This window comes from Leucoraja erinacea, chromosome 13 (assembly GCF_028641065.1).
Source record: "Leucoraja erinacea ecotype New England chromosome 13, Leri_hhj_1, whole genome shotgun sequence".
Lineage (NCBI taxonomy): Eukaryota > Metazoa > Chordata > Chondrichthyes > Rajiformes > Rajidae > Leucoraja > Leucoraja erinaceus.
In genome coordinates, this window is record NC_073389.1 from 2508920 (window position 1) to 2525509 (window position 16590).

The window sequence follows — 16590 nt, forward strand, 5'->3', positions numbered from 1 at the left end:
GAGGTAGATAGGATAGTGGCATTTAGGAGGCTTTAGAATAGGCTCATTGATATGGAGGGATATGGATTATGCACAGCTAGATAAGAGACGGTCTTGGTGCATGTTTGGCACAGATATTGTGGGCCGAAGGGCTTGTTCTTGTGCTAAGTTGTAAGTCAATGTTGGCCGCTGCTCAGTGGTACACGAGCCACGTCCAGAATATCTCGCTGGGCTCCATTTATTTCTCATGATGTGGCCAAACTCAAAAACAAACTTAAACTTCCCTTAGTTTCTTTTGCTACTTAAAACTAAGGCAGGGTATAAAGACAGGCACTTCGAAACAGTTAAAAGGGCCTTGGATAGCACGAGCTGTCAATCGCCATCAGTCCCTATTGACCAGGTCCATGGGATGTCCTGTCTTTGGCTCAGTCACTGCCTGAGGTCGACGGTGTGTGGGAGGTTTAGAGCTGTGTGGTTGCAAGAGGGATGTGTAACATTGGGACCAGGTCTGGGCTGTTGGATGATGAGTCACCCATTCGAGCTGTCCCAGCCAGGCACCCACTCCAACACTTGGCTTTGTGGACCGATCTCCCTAAATTAGCTTCATAACATTTTACCACTGGTAGATGCATTTCAGTCCAGCTTAAATTGATGAAGAATTGTCTTGTTGTCATGTCTGCTTTGGAGTTGGTATTAAATAAGTTGATTAAAAATGTGGCGGAAGAAATCACAGACGCTAGTTTATACCAAAGATAGGCACAAAATGCTGGAGTAACTCAGCGGGTCAGGCAGCAACTCTGGAGAAAAGTGAGAGAAGGAATGTGACATTTCGGGTGTCTGAAGGAAGGGTCGTCTGAAGGAAGGGTTCTGACCCAAAATGCCATCTATTCCTTTTCTCCAGAATTTTGCCCCTATCCTCAAGTAAGTTGATGACAGGTAGCTGTGTACAGCGTAAGACTAATCATAATCTGGAACCACGAGGAACTGCAGATGTTGGCTTACTAAAATAGGCACAATGTGCTGGAGTAACTCAGCGGGTCAGGCAGCACCTCTGGAGAACATGGATAGGTGACTATTAGAGACTGAAGGACTCCTGACTTGAAACGTGACCTATCCATGTTCTCCAGAGATGCTGCCTAACCTGCTGAGTTACTCCAGCACTTTGTGTCTTTGATCATAATGTGGCATCTGTCTCCAGGTGGAGCCTAGTTGTGGAGTGTGAAGATGCTGCTGGCAGTTAGAACAAAGTTAGGTGTAGGGACCCATCTCTTCAATCAAATTTCTGTTTATCCCATTTCTACATCCCATTTTCCTCCCTTCTCTCCATAACCCTTAAACTCTTTACGTTCAACATTTTAACATTTCAGTTGATCCTATTTAAATGGGTACGGCACGGTGTCACAGTGGTAGAGTTGCTGCTTTATAGCGCCAGAGACCCGGTTCAATCCTGACCACGGAGTTCTGTACGAAGTTTGTACGTTCTCCCCATGACCTGCATGGGTTTTCCCCGGGTGTTCTGGTTTCCTCCCACACTCCAAAGACGTCTCTAGCACTGTAAGGTTTGTAGGTTAATTGGCTTTGGTAAAGATTGTAAATTGTCCCTAGTGTGTAAGGTAGTGCTAGTGTACGGGGTGATCGATGGTCAGCATAGACTTGGTGGGCCTGTTTCCGCGCTGCATCTTTAAATTACAACTAAAAGTAGGTGTGCTGGCTCATCTTACCCTATTGCACCAGAGGTTCACTTGTGGCTGGGTTTAGCGTTGGCATTGAAATGGCTCTTCAGTGGCTGCCAACAGGTGGAGTAGCTTTTGTCCAGGCAGTTACACTTCTCCAGACCCCATCTGGTGACACTCATGTTGAAAGAGGACTCAAACATAAATGCCTGTCCAGTTAAACAGAATACACAACAACTCAATGTTGGATTATCTTCACAACACAGGGTTCAATGAACTTTGAATCAAATTTAGAAATTATAACAATCATAGAGTGATACAGTATGGAAACAGGCCCTTCGGCCCAACATGCCTACACCGGCCAACATGTCCCAGTTACACTAGTCCCATCTGCCTGCATTTGGCCCATATCCCTCCAAACCTGTCCTATCCATGTACCTGTCTAACTGTTTCTTAAATGTTGGGATAGTCCCAGCCTCAACTACCTCCTCTGGCAGCTCGTTCCATACACCTGTGTGAAAAAGTTACCCCTCAGATTCCTATTAAATCTTTTCCCCTTCACCTTAAACCAATGTCCTCTGGTCTTCGATTCCCCTACTCTGCGTCTACCCGATCTATACCGCTCATGATTTTATACACTTCTATAAGCTCACCCCTCCTCCTGCGCTCTATGGAATAGAGTCCCAGCCTACTCCACCTCTCCCTATAGCTCAAACCCTAGACACATCCTCGTAAATCTTCCCTGTGCTCTTTCCAGCTTGACAGCATCTTTCCTATAACGCGGTGCCCGGAACTGAACACAAAGAACTGAACACCTGAGAGAGTTACATGTCCCACCATATCATCCAATGATATTTATCACAACACAAAGTGCTGGAGAAACTCACAATACTCCCAACAATCTGTATACATTTCATGATGCTATTGATTGGGACGGTATCCTGGCCACAATAAGCAGTATGTTAGTTCAACTTGATGACACGCTGAAATATCAAAGCAAACATGCGTGAGCAAATTTGTTAAGAGTGGGACTAGCCCAATATTCCCACTTCGTCAACATGGACAAGCGGGCCGAAGGGCCTGTTTCTGTGTTATACAGCTCGATGACACGATGCAACATTTAGCATTTTAAAGTGTTTTTTGCCCAATTTATGTCAACTTATTATCGGTGAATGAAACTTGGGTTTCAATGTTCGATTTGCCAGAGCTTCTTTATATTGGACTTCCACTGAATGACATTATACAGAGGATTTTGAGGGGCTGTCCCACTTGGGTGACCTAATTGGCGAGTTTAGAAGAGTTTGAAAAAATGACATGTTGAAGACCTCCTTCAACTATGTTGAAGACTAGCTTCGACAAGCTACGACTAACGTCGGGAAAATTGGACAACGAATAGTGGAGAGTGAAGACGACCTTTTTTTACTCGCAGGCATTTTTTAATATGTTGAAAAAAACGCCGCGACCTAGCTGAGGCCTCGAGTACGCGGAGACCACTCTCGAGCATGAAGGAGAGTTACGAAGACCTCCTACAACCTCGTGTCGACCATGCTGCGAGTATGAGTCGAGCGCAAACTCGCCAGAACTCGCGGATTAGGTCGCCCAAGTGGGACAAGCCCTATATAGCTATCATCCCTGATAGAATGTAGCACTTTGTACTAGCATCACTTTCTAGTGTGAATGCCTTTTTAATCAAACATTCATCATTGGTACAGCTACTTGACTGCATTCGTTAGAGAGTTATGCCTACAATTGCCACACTATGGAACTAAGAGAATGATATTTGTCTGGCATATCATCTTGACAGTATCATGGGTGATACTAATAATGCCTGTGATTGAGCGATTGCTATTCAGTAACATCCATTTATTCAAGTATTTTAGCAGTGATCACACAATAGGGACTTGCCTGCCGGGCATTTTCATGTCATGTTTATGTCACAGGAGCAGAATTGGGCCATTTGGCCCAAGTTTACTCCGCCATTCAATCGTGGCTGATCTATCTTTCCATTCTCAACCCCATTCTCCTGCGTGGATTGTAGAAAACCAGAACATCGCAGATGTCAGAAACATGAAACATAGAAAATCGGTGCAAGGGAGTAGGCCATTTGGCCCTTCAATTTCGGCAGTATGAAATACTCAGCCTCCATGGGTAGAGAGGTAGTTAACATTTCAGGTTGATAACTTTTCATCAATATTACCAAAGAATTATCTGCTACGAACCCTCCTTAAATATTGCCCAATTTGCCAAGTATCTTTAGCTCTTTGATTTTATCGCCAGGTAGTAGATGATGAAAAAGATAGTAAAATCAAATATTAAAATCAAATGGTGCCAGGGAATGGGGTGCTCCGTAGTGGAGAGGCTCCCAGCACCAAGATTCATTTCACTTAACAGCATTGTCCTTGCAGTATTTGCACAAGGGGGGGGGGGGTCTTCTGTGTCTAGATTTCCTTCAGAATCGTTACTTATGAAACGGAAAATACAAAGCTTTGAAGAGGCTGTCAGTACGCGGTGAACAATGTGATTCATTGCGTACATTAGATGATGTCTCTGGGAGCTCGGGTATCAGAAACATGAGTGCAAACATCGTGGCACTAAAGAAACCCCGATGGGCCGCGAGTTGCTGCCGTGCCCTGTCAGAGGGCCTGGCTTGTCCGTTGGGGAACTGCAGCCTCGTCCGAGGCTCATCCCCGAAGACCGGGAACCAGAAGGTGGACAACAACGGATGCAGGGCCGAGTAAGGAGAAGGTGAGGAGAACCGGGGGTATTGCCTACCATGCCCTCAAGGTGGGGTGCGGGAGGCAGGCCCTGGGGCACAAGAGGTGAAGTTGGCCAGGCCAGGCGAGGAGAGGGGTCGCAGAACGGTTCACTGTACATTCAGATGGAGGCAACGGCTGTAACAGGCCTTTATGGCCAGCTGCAGCTGCCATTGTGAAAATGGCCCCAAAACCTGGCAATTCTTGCATAGTCTCAGTGGCGTTGCCAGCTGTCCCGTATTAGCCGGGACATCCCGTATATTGGGCTAAATTGGTTTGTCCCGTATTTGACTGCTACTACTCGGGTCGAGGGGACTGTCAGGTCGGAGCAGCGTGTCCGGCCCCGCCTCACCCGTCCCGACGTGGTGCAGCCCATGGAGTGCAGCAGCAGTGCCTCGCCCATTGGTCAGCAGCCCGGCCAGCTTTCGAACCTTCGCTTACCGCCGACACCACTTACCCTCCCCATGGCCAATCATCGGTTCATGTGTTGGATGGGGCGCCAGACTTGGCACGTGACGTCGTGCCCAGGCCAAATCTCCTCAGCTGGCCCGCTGGCTGGGCTGTGTGTGCAGTCCAGCACCCGGGCCTACTCATCATTCACCCAGCCACAGCCAAGTCGGTCAACGAATTGCCGTCAGGAACTTATCCCGTATTTTGACCTTTTGTCCCTTATTTGGGAGTGAGAAAGTTGGCAACCCCAGGCATTAGTGGGCTGATCCTATGCACTTAATCAGGAATTATCCTTACATGTGGCAATAATCTTATTGATCTGTATGCAAAGAAAGAATCTCATGTGATAATAAAGAACTGACGATGCCAGCCAAAATCAACCTGTATCTGACCAGCCTCTCCTCGTAGCTAATCCCCTCTAATCCAGGCAACATTCTGGTAAAGTTTAATAATGAAGATGATGCTTTAGACAATGAATTGTTAGGGTGTGTGTTGCATTGACAGCACGACCCAGTGCCTCTGCCACTCACCATAGTTCCACCGGCCACTCGCTCCGGTTTGAGTGCTGCCGAGCTCGCTTTCTCAAAGCACTCCGCATCCGGTCCGTGGGGAGTCATGACACTGTGCAGACTCCCTCCCCCAGGCAGGAAGCCCTCCTGCTTCGCCTCATAGTGGCCCTTAATAAGTCCCATAAACTCACTCATACAGTTACCTGGACAGCAAAGAGACAAAGCATTAAAACACACACAATTGCAAATCATCCCTGTTCCAATCAGCTGGAAAGGGTATAGAGAAGATTGATGAAGGTGTGAGCTATAGGGAGAGGTTGTGTAGGCTGGGTCTCTATTCCTTGGAGTGCAGGAGGATGAGGGGAGATCTTACAGAGGTGTATAAAATCGTGAGAGGAATAGATCGGGTAGATACACAGAGACTTGCTCGAGGACCAGAGGACATAGGTTTAAGGTGAAGGGGGAAAGATTTAATAGGAATCTGAGGGGTAACTTTTTCACACTTAAGCTTGGTGGGTGTATGGAACAAGCTGCCAGAGGAGGTAGTTGAGGCTGGGACTATCCCAGCGTTTAAGAAACATTTAGACAGGTACATGTATAGGACAGGTTTGGAAGGATATGGGCCAAACGCGGGCAAGTGGGACTATAGCTTGGACATGTTGGCTGGTGTGGACAAGTTGGGCTGAAAGGCCTGTTTCTACACTGTGTCACTGTGTGACAATTCCCTTTTTAACTCCATAACCAACAGACCAATGTCTGTCTGAACAGACTGGATGTAAGAAAATATTACAGCACAGAAAATGGCCATCTAAGCTTTAGTTCAGTTTATTGTCATGTTTACTAAGGCACAGTGAAAAGCTTTTTGTTGGATGCTATCAGAGTTTGTCAGAGGCTATCTAGTCCCACCTGCCCGCGTTTGGTCCATATCCCTCCAAACCCTTCCAATCTCAACTGTCTTTTAAATGCTGTTATAGTACCTGCCGCAAATACCTCCTCTGGCAGCTCGTTCCATATACCCACCACGTTAGAAACGTAGAAAATATGTGCAGAAAGAGGCCATTTGGCCCTTTGAGCCAGCACCACCATTCATTGTGATCATGGCTGATCGTCCACAATCAGTAACCCGTGCCTGCCTAATCCCCATATCCCTTGATTCCACTAGTCACTAGAGCTCTATCTAGCTCTCTTTTAAATTCATCCAGTGATTTGGCCTCCACTGCCCTCTGTGGCAGAGAATTCCACAAATTCACAACTCTCTGGATGAAAATGTTTTTTCTCATCGCAGTTTAAAATGGCCTCCCCTTTATTCTAAGACTGTGGTCCCTGGTTCTGGACTCCCCCAACATTGGGAACATTTTTCCTGCATCCAGTCCTTTTATTATTTTATATGTTTCTATAAGATACCCTCTCATCCTTCTAAATTCCAGTGAATACAAGCCCAGTCTTTCCAATCTTGCCGCATATGACAGTCCCGCCATCCCGGGGATTAACCTCACGAACCTACGTTGCACTGCCTCAATAGCAAGGATGCCCTTCCTCAAATTAGGCAAAATATTACTCCTCAGGTTCCTATTAAATCTTTCCCCTCTCACCTTAAATGTAAGTCCTCGAGTTCTCGATTCCCCTCCCCTGGGTAAAATTCAAAATGCACTAACAAAACTGGTTAATAAGATTGGATTACTACATTACATCATCAATTAGATTGCTGACCTCTTATTGAATTGTTAGTAAGAGTTAGAAAATGCAAATGATCTTCAGAAGGCACTAGGGAATGTTGGAGGAGTTCTGTTGTACAGAGGGTGATCAGGGCATGAGATTCTTCAATACAAATAACTATAACATTGTTCTAGGTCAGTTAATCATATCTTCATGAATTGCATAACCCCAAAGGTCATACATTCTTAAATATTGTACCACAGAAATAAAACAATGCTTGTTTTTAAAATAATCAAACAACATCCAGTTTTTTAACTGGATGATAACAACCAGTTATCTAAAAACCTAAATAGACTGCAGACTAGATATAAGTATGGTATATATGTAAAAGGAACAGGAGTATGTTATGTGGCCCCTTGGGGCTCAGTAAGATCATAACTGATCTGAAATTGTTCATGGAAGCTCAAGGCACTACAGATTCTAGAATTGTGAGTAAAACACAAAGTGCTGGAAGATCTCAGCGGATCAGGCAGCATCTGCGGAGGGAATGGACAGACGATGTTTCGAGTCAGGGCCCTTCTTCGGTCTGATCTTGTTCATACCCGTTCCTCATCCAGGTATCTCCCCAATATACCAAAAATTTCTGAAGAAAGACCCCGACCTGAGACGTGGTCCATCCATTCCCTCCACAGATGCTGCCTGACCCGCTGAGTTCTGCCAGCATTTTGTGTTCTACTCAAGATTCCAACTTCTGCAGTCTTTTGTCTGCCAAAAAAATCCCTCTTGGCCTTAAATATTCTCCATGATTCAACCTCAGTAGCATTCTGGGCTACAGAATTTGAAAGATGCATGACCCTGAGAGATGATGTTCCTCTTATCTCCATATCAAATGGATAATTCCCCCCCCCTTGAGATTCAGGTTTGGATTCCCAGACAGAAGCAAACATTCTCCCAGTGTCTTCCTTAAGCCCCTGTCATACAACGCGAGTTCACCCAAGAGCTCTCCAGAGTTTTTTTTAAAATCTACCTCGTGGTACTTCATCACGAGTATTTTTTTACTCTTGGAAATTTTTCACTGTTGAAAAATCTTCACGAGTTTCCGCGTTTCCCCCGAGTACCTGCCGTTAGCGGTGCGAGCCACTAGGAGACATCCACGAGCTCCGACGTACCCGCTACGTACATTCTACGTACTTACCATGAGCTTGATTTTTTTTTAACTCGGGAGAGCTCTTGGGTAAATTCGCATCGTGGGACAGTGCCTTAAGGAATAACGCTTGGATCTTACATCTCAATACAACCACCTTCCACTCGTCTCAGCTTCATTCTGCTCAGGGGCAATGGAGGCAAGGAACTGCAGATACTGGTTCACAAAAAAAGATACAAAGTGCTGGAGGAACTCAGCGAGAGAGGCAGCATCTCTGGAGAACATGGATGGGTGACATTTCGGATCAGGACCCCAACCTTAACCCCAAAAATCAATCAAATGGCCGTTTTTAGACTGCTTCCAATACAAACATATCCTATAATCAAAACCATCTCCACTGCTTCCTTTTTATACACATGTAGAAACTTATAATCCCAATTCTCTCCCTTCAGTTGTGTTTCATTATCCTTTTTTACTCGTTATTTTCTGCCTACAAGTTACATTTGCAATGTTGTATGCAACATTTTCTTCAAAATTCATTACCATCCTTCTGCCCCTTGGTTAGCACTAGTTGAATAATTCTTCTCACATTTCTTATATCTCAGTGGAATAAATCTTTGTTGAGAATTATGAAATATCTCTTTAAATATTTACCACCTTGCCTTTTTATCCACTGGCCAACTCTGCCTTCATATTCCTGTAATATCCTTCATTTATATTTAAGCTTCTGGTTTCCACTAATTGGATTTATTTCAGAAAAAGCCAGAAAGTGCTGGAGTAACTCAGTGGGTCAGGCAGCACCTGCGGAGAACATGGATAGGTGACGTTTTGGATCGGGACCCATCTTCAGACTGGTTACTCCAGCACTTTGCATCTTTTTTTGTAAACCAGCACCTGCAGTTCCTTGTATCCCTCTCTCTCTCTCTCTCTCTCATGCCTTGTTGCTCCTGTTCACAATATCATTTTGTTTTTCTGTACGGTGTTAACAAGAAGCAGAGTTAGATCTGTGCTGTGCCTTACGGTGGTAGTAAGGAGGTCGGAAAGTGTGTTCAGATACTCCCCAGCGCGGTGGAAAGATAACAAAGTCTGCAACAGCCACACCTGGGCGGGTCGATTTAGCCGTCAGCACGGTGAATATCGATGGATCCTGGAAACAGATACGTCTTCAGTTGCCTGATAACAGCAGGGAAAAACTGTCTCTTTCAAATCTCTATTCCAATAGCACCATTTACTTTATCTTGCACTAAATGTTATTTGCCTTATCCCCTTTATTATGTATGTGTACACTGTGAATGGCTCGATTATGTATAGTCTTTCCACTGACTGGTTAAGGGCCTGTCCGACATTCACGACCTCTGCCGAGTTTGCCCATTGATTCATACTCGCAGCATGGTCATATCAGGTCGTGATGCTAGTCGTAGGTAATCGTGGCACCAAGTAGGTCGAGGCGTTTTTTCTAGCCTGATAAAAAATGTTCTCCAGTAAAAAAGGTTGTGAATGAGGTTGTGAAAGTGGGACAGGCCCTTTAGCATGCAACAATAGCTTTTCACTGTACCGCAGTGTACGTGACAATAAACTAAACTCAACTCAGAACAGTACACCAGAGGAACAGACAGTTCCTCGCTCCACTATGTCTGTGCCCAACATTTTGTCAAGACAAACCTTTATCTGTTTGCACATGATCCATATCCCTCCATGTCCCCTCTGCCCTCCTAAAGGATGTCATTACAACAGCTGGTCCCAACATCCTCGCCATCTTCAACAGCTCTCTGGCAACTGGCACTGTGCCTATCTGCTTCAAGCGTGCAGTGGTCCAACCACTCCTGAAAATACCTAACCTCAACCCCACCTGGCCAAGCAACTACAGACCCATTTCTAAACTGCCTTTCCTCTCAAAAGCCCTTGAAAAGGTAATTTTAAGTCAACTTATACCTTACCTTCACCAAAACACTATCTTGGAAACTTTCCAATCGGGTTTCAGGGCTCACCACAGCACAGAGTCTGCCTTGTTGAAGGTACACAATGACCTACTGCTCACCGTTGACTCGGACGACCGTGCAATCCTGCTCCTTCTTGACCTCAGCACAGCATTTGACACTGTCGACCACACCATCCTAATTGACCGTCTCCGGTACGGGGTTGGTATTGATGGCGCTGCCCTGAGCTGGTTCATCTCCTACCTCAAAGGTAGGAGTTTCTCGACTAACATAGGCAACTCATTCTCCTCCCCAGCTAATCTCTGCTGTGGGGTTCCACAAGGTTCCATCCTTGGCCCCATTCTCTTCTCCCTGTATATGCTCCCCTTAGGCCAAGTCATTGAAAGGCACGGCATTTCCTTCCATTGCTACGCAGACGATACCCAACTCTATCTCCCCCTGAAGCCCAAAAACCAATCTAATCTGTTTAACCTTACCCGCTGCCTCGAGGATATAAAGTGCTGGATGGCCCAGAACTTCCTCCAACTAAACGAGAGTAAGTCTGAGGTCATCCTTCTCGGCCCCTCGGACTCAATCAAAACGATAGCAGGCAGTCTTGGAAGCCTTACCCCACTACTCAAACCTCACGTCAAAAACCTTGGCGTGATATTTGACTCGGCACTGAAATTTGACAAACAAGTCAATGCCGGGGTAAGAGCTAGCTTCTTCCAGCTTCGGATGATAGCTAAAATAAAACAATTCCTCCACTTTGATGACCTGGAAAAGATCATCCACACATTTATCTCCTCCCGCCTAGATTACTGCAACTCCCTTTACACTGGCATCAGCCAATCTTCCCGGTCCCACCTGCAACTGGTCCAAAACGCCGCAGCGAGACTCCTGACGGGCACCCGAAAAAGGGACCACATCACCCCGATCCCGGCCTCTCTCCACTGGCTCCTTGTGCGGTTCCGTATAAACTTCAAGATACTCCTCCATGTCTACAAAGCCCTCAATGGGCTTGCCCCCACCTAAATAAAAAGTCTTCTCACCCACCACTCCACCTCCAGGTCCCTCAGATCGGCCGACTTGGGGTTGTTGAATATCCCGCGGTCTAGGCATAAGCTCAGGGGCGACTGCGCCTTTGCGGTTGCAGCCCCTAGACTGTGGAACAGCATCCCCTTTCCCATCAGAACTGCCCCCTCCATCGACTCCTTTAAGTCAAGACTAAAGACTTATCTATACTCCCAAGCCTTTCCTGACGTCCTATGAGTGAGGGCTACATGTATATATGTACAGTATGTAGTCTGTTTTGTTGTGCTATTCTTATAACAAATGTAAAGCACTTTGGCCAACGAGAGTTGTTTTTTAAATGTGCTATATAAATAAATGTGGCTTGACTTGACTTGACTCCATGCCCATGTGCCTATACAGGTCTCCTAAACACCACTATCGTATCTGCCTCCACCCCCGGCGGCACGTTCCAGGTACTCTTTGTAAACATACTTGCCCCGTACATCTCTTTTAAACTTTCACCTTAAAGCAATTTCACCCTCTATTATTTGACATTTCCACCTTTGGAAAAAGGTTGTGACTGTCTACCCTATCTAGTGCCTCTCATTATTTGATATACCGCCATCAGGTCTCCCCACAGCCTCCAGCGTTCCAGAGAAAAGAATCCAAGATTGTCCGACCTCTCCTTGCAGCTAATACTCTGTCACCCAGGCAGCATTCGGGTAAACTCTGCACCCTCTGTCCCCACATCCTTCCTGTAATGTGCTATCCTGCATGTTCTGTGTTGATCGGCATTGGACATCCCTACAGATGCCATCATTGATCACCACACTGGTGTGGAGCAAAACCTTTCCCTTCACACCAACCCCGAAACTCAAACATCAGGTGGCAAAACCATCCCAGGGAACTAAAGATCCTATAGCGAAGCAAGATAGACCACTCCTGCTAAATGCAATGGGCTGACGTGTAGTACGCAACGGAGCGGAACGTGGGCCTTTTTTCCTTCCATTTCCGTAACCCGACCCGCAGTGTAATCAACGTTGCAGGGGAACAGTTTGTGTTAATAAATTTAAATTCTGAAAATGAGGAGAAGATTTTTACCAAATAACTTTTATTTTTACGAAGATGTTTCCGTAACCGGCTTCCGTCTCCGCACTAGTATCCTACGGGATCTTTGGTGCGGAGACGGAATCCGGTTACGGAAATGGGGCCGAAAATTACCCATGAATCTGCCCATGACCGCACTATGTCTTTTTCGTTGTGGACCATCTTGATTGATATAGGATCTTTGCTGGGAAGTCTCCATTTCCAAACGCACTAAAGCCTGTGTGAAAATCTGCCATTCTTGCAACAAATCAGAATAACGCACCAACGTTACTGAACCAAATCCTTTTACTGCAAAGTGTTTGATTGTCCAAATAACATCTGTTGAAGTAGCATAAAAGAAAACTACTTACCGCATGGTCAAAGGCAACAGAATTAATGACCATGAAGTCATTCAGATTGTACTTGTATGGTGTATAGTTTCCATGCCAAGCCACAACGTTAAACGGAGAGATATCCTGAAAAAAGATTAGTGTTAAACAATAAATGATAGAAGGGTCCTGACCTGAAACGTGGTCTGCCCATTCCCTCCACAGATGCAGTAGGAAGGAACTGCAGATGCTGGTTTATAACGAAGATAGACTCAAAATGCTGGGGGTAATTCAGCGGGACCGGCAGCATCTCTGGAGAGAAAGGATAGGTGATGTTTTGGGTGAAGAAAGTTTCCAACAGAAACGTCACCTATTCTTTTTCTCCTGAGACCTGCCTGTCCTTCCTCCAGCACTTTGCATTTTGCTCATTAAATACTAAAGCTTTCAGATCAAAGGGCCATTTCTAAAATTCCAGGCAACTTGAGCCTATGATAACGGAGTTTGTGAGCGCAGAGTGATTGCAAATAATTAAGTCATGTTTGCCTTCACTTTGAGGGGGTTGGAATATGAACGCGAGGACGTGAAGCCTTGCTGTACTGAATTTCATTCAAACTCTGGAATTCCTCGGGCAAAGAACTTAAGTACAGATTAATTGATAATTGAGAAGTATAATAGATACATTATAAAAAGCCTTCTAATTAAATTATGAGATATGACCTAAACTTGGCTTATAGTAACTTCCGATGGTTGTGGAGGCCAAGTCACTGGATATCTTTAAATTCGAGATTGGCAAGTTCTTGATTAGTTATGGGCCTGTCCCACTTAGGTGATTTTTTTAGACAACTACAGGTGACTAGTTTGTCGCCACATGTTCGCCGGGAGTCGTCTCCTCAGTCGCGCAAAAAGTCGTAGCGCCATTCTGATCGCCACTAAATTTTCAACATGTTGAGAAATTTTCACCAACTGTTGGTTTGGTGCCGATGAGCGTAGCTCGACTTCTCCTGACGTTGATGCTGTCGTAAGTTGTCGCCAGGATGATGTAGGTTGTCGCCGGTTTTTCCGCGACCTGCTCCGACTATGACAGTTGCCAGCAGTTGCCTAAAACAATCGCCATTGGGGCGTTAAAGGTTACGGGGAGCGGGTAGGAGAATGGGGTTGGGAGGGAAAGATACATCAGCCATGATTGAATGGTGGAGTAGACTCGATGGGCTGAATGGTCTAATTCTGCTCCTATGTCTCATGGGGATGGTGGAGTGTTGATATAAGAAGGAGCTCAATTAAATAATTCAGTAGGGGAGGTAGAACCTCATAGAAACAAGGAACTACAGACACTGGTTTATAAACAAGGGCACAAAGTTCTGAAGTTACTCAGTAGATCAGGCAGCATCTCCAGAGAACATGGATCAGACTGAAGAACGATCCCAACATGAAACGTCACCTATCCATGCCCTCCAGAGATGCTGACTGACCCAATGGGCTCCTGCAGCGCCTTGTGTCTTTTTACAAGACAACCTTTCAGCTTTCTTCTTCAGTTCATGCCAATGAATAATGACAAGAAGCAAGAACCCAGGCTCTGTTTGCCTTCTTCTGGTTCAGGAACGTCATAGAAAAATAGGTGCAGGAGTTGGCCATTCAGCCCTTCGAGCCAGCACCACCATTCAATGTGATCATGGCTGATCATCCAAAATCAGTGCCTCTTGCATATTCCCCCATATCCCTTGATTCCGTTAGCCCTAAGAGTTACATTTAACACTCTCAAAAACATCCACAGACATCCAAGGGAATTCTACAGATTCACAACTCTCTGGGTGACAAAGTTTTTCCTCATCTCACTCCTATACGACCTACCCCTTATTCTTAAACTGTGTGACCCCTGGCTCTGAACTCGCCCAACATCGGGAACATTTTTCCTGGCATCTAGCCTGACCAGTCCTTTAAGGATTTTATATGTTTAACAATCATCATTGTGGCTTTCCTTATAATTTTCCCAGCACGGGTTAATAAATGTAACATCGATCAGTAATTGAACCAGAGTCATCACTACACTGTGTAAAACACCTGCACGTTACCTGGTCATCAACGTGCGCAAAAGTGATATTTCAGGGTGAGATTTATAGTCACGCAGCACAGTAAAAGGCTCTACTTGGCCATGCTGTCCAAGATACACCCATTTGCCCACGTTTGGCCCATATCCCTTGAAACCTTTCCCATGCATGTACCTGGCCGTTGCCGACAATTTGCTCTTTACCCACCAAGTATTTGACTCGACACTGACTTACCTGCTGCGCAGCAAAAAGCTTGCCCTGGAACTTGCTGATGACTGTGAAACCTGCCGGAATATTCCGATTCTCATACCATGCAACTGGAACCTTGAAGTCCCTGGGGTTGGCAAGGCCATTGGCTCCTGGCAAGGCACATCAAATTCCAGGGTGAATATCATTGAACGTCAACTGCCTGTCTGGCATGGAGTGCTAAATCTCTAACGATTTTAAATAAACTTTACTTCCTCAAACATTTCAAATGTTGTTACTCACTTGTGCCAGTTGAAGGGGGAAGCTTTTAATTGTTGGAGAGTTTCTGTAATTGTTTAGTTGGTTATACTTGGGAAAGTAGGCAGGTAAGTCTTTTTCCCCCAAAGATTAGAGGGTTTGGGTTTAAGGTGGGGGGCAAAGTTTAGAGGAGATGTGCGGGCAAGTTCTTTTTTACACAGTGGGTGGTGGGTGCCTGGAACATGCTGCCAGGGGTAGTGGTGGAGGCAGATACGATAGTGGTGTTTGAGGCTTTGCAGAGAATGGAGGGATATGGGTTATGTGCAGGTAGATAAGTGATGGTCTTGGCATCATGTCCAGCACAGACGTTGTGGGCCGAAAAGCCTGTTCATGTGCTGTGCTGTTCTATGTTCAAAGTCAGCATCTAGCACTGCAGTCGCTGTGGTGGAGGTGCTTTCAGGTAGAGTTCCCTCCATGTGGGTCTCGAACAATTCAAGCCAAGTATGTTTAATTCGCTTATGGACCAGTAACTGAACAGCGTAATTCTTATTTCCTGCAGGCCTATAAAGGGCCCATAAATGTAATAACACACATACTCATACACAAATACATCATCAATAATGCAATCAACTAATAACTGTCATACCAGGTCGCCATAACAGTGAATAACACAAGTCTGTAGAGCACAGTCCATACAAGACCATAGTTGCTGAGGTTAGTGTTGTTCACCGTTCCTGCTTTGGATTCCCCCCATCTGTAGTGCTTTGCAGCAAAGTACTGTTGCAGTCACACACAACATAACGGGCAATCCCGGCCTCTGCTCACTATTGTGGAGGGGCTGGATTGGCAGATTTTCCAGACAATTGAATATCATCGTTTATAACACTTAAACTGTCTCTTAATTCACTTTAGTTTAGTTTAGTGTCACGTGTATTGAGGTACAGTGAAAAGCTTTTGATGCATGCTAATCAGTCAGCGGAAAGACTGGACATGATTGCAATTGAACCATCCACAGTGTATAGATATAGGATTTAGATGCTACACAATGTGATAATAACATTTCTAATACATAGTCATCGAGTCATAGAATGATACAGTGTGGAAACAGGCCCTTCGGCCTAACGCCAACATGTCCCAGCCACACTAGACAATAGACAATAGGTGCAGGAGTAGGCCATGCGGCCCTTCGGGCCAGCACCGCCATTCAATGTGATCATGGCTGATCATCCACAATCAGTACCCCGTCCTGCCTTCTTCCCATATCCCCTGACTCCACTATTTTTAAGAGCCCTTTCTAGCTCTCTCTTGAAAGTATCCAGAGAACCTGCCTCCACTGCCCTCTGAGGCAGGGAATTCTACAAACTCACCACTCTCTGTTTCCTCGTCTCTGTTCTAAATGGCTTACTCCTTATTCTTAACTGTGGCCCCTGGTTATAGATTCCCCAACATCGGGAATATGTTTCCTGCCTTTAGCGTGTCCAACGTTAGTCCCACCTGCCTGCGCTTGATCCATATCCCTCCAAACCTGTCCTATCCATGTACCTGTCTAACTGTCTCTTAAACTATGGGATAGTCCCAGCCTCAACTACCTC

The 16590-nt window shown here is 45.5% G+C and overlaps 1 protein-coding gene across 1 annotated transcript in view; it reads right to left on the minus strand.

The window, feature by feature from the left end:
• hgd (homogentisate 1,2-dioxygenase) overlaps positions 1 to 16590 on the minus strand; it is a 33250-nt gene that overhangs the window by 829 nt on the left and 15831 nt on the right. The window contains exons 10-14 of the mRNA XM_055644277.1: positions 14789 to 14913; positions 12552 to 12656; positions 9185 to 9311; positions 5386 to 5567; positions 1701 to 1861 (exon numbers count right to left, since the gene is read on the minus strand). Coding sequence (XP_055500252.1) covers positions 1718 to 1861; positions 5386 to 5567; positions 9185 to 9311; positions 12552 to 12656; positions 14789 to 14913 — 683 coding nt within the window. The 3' untranslated portion in view covers positions 1701 to 1717. The remainder of the gene's footprint in view (positions 1 to 1700; positions 1862 to 5385; positions 5568 to 9184; positions 9312 to 12551; positions 12657 to 14788; positions 14914 to 16590) is intronic.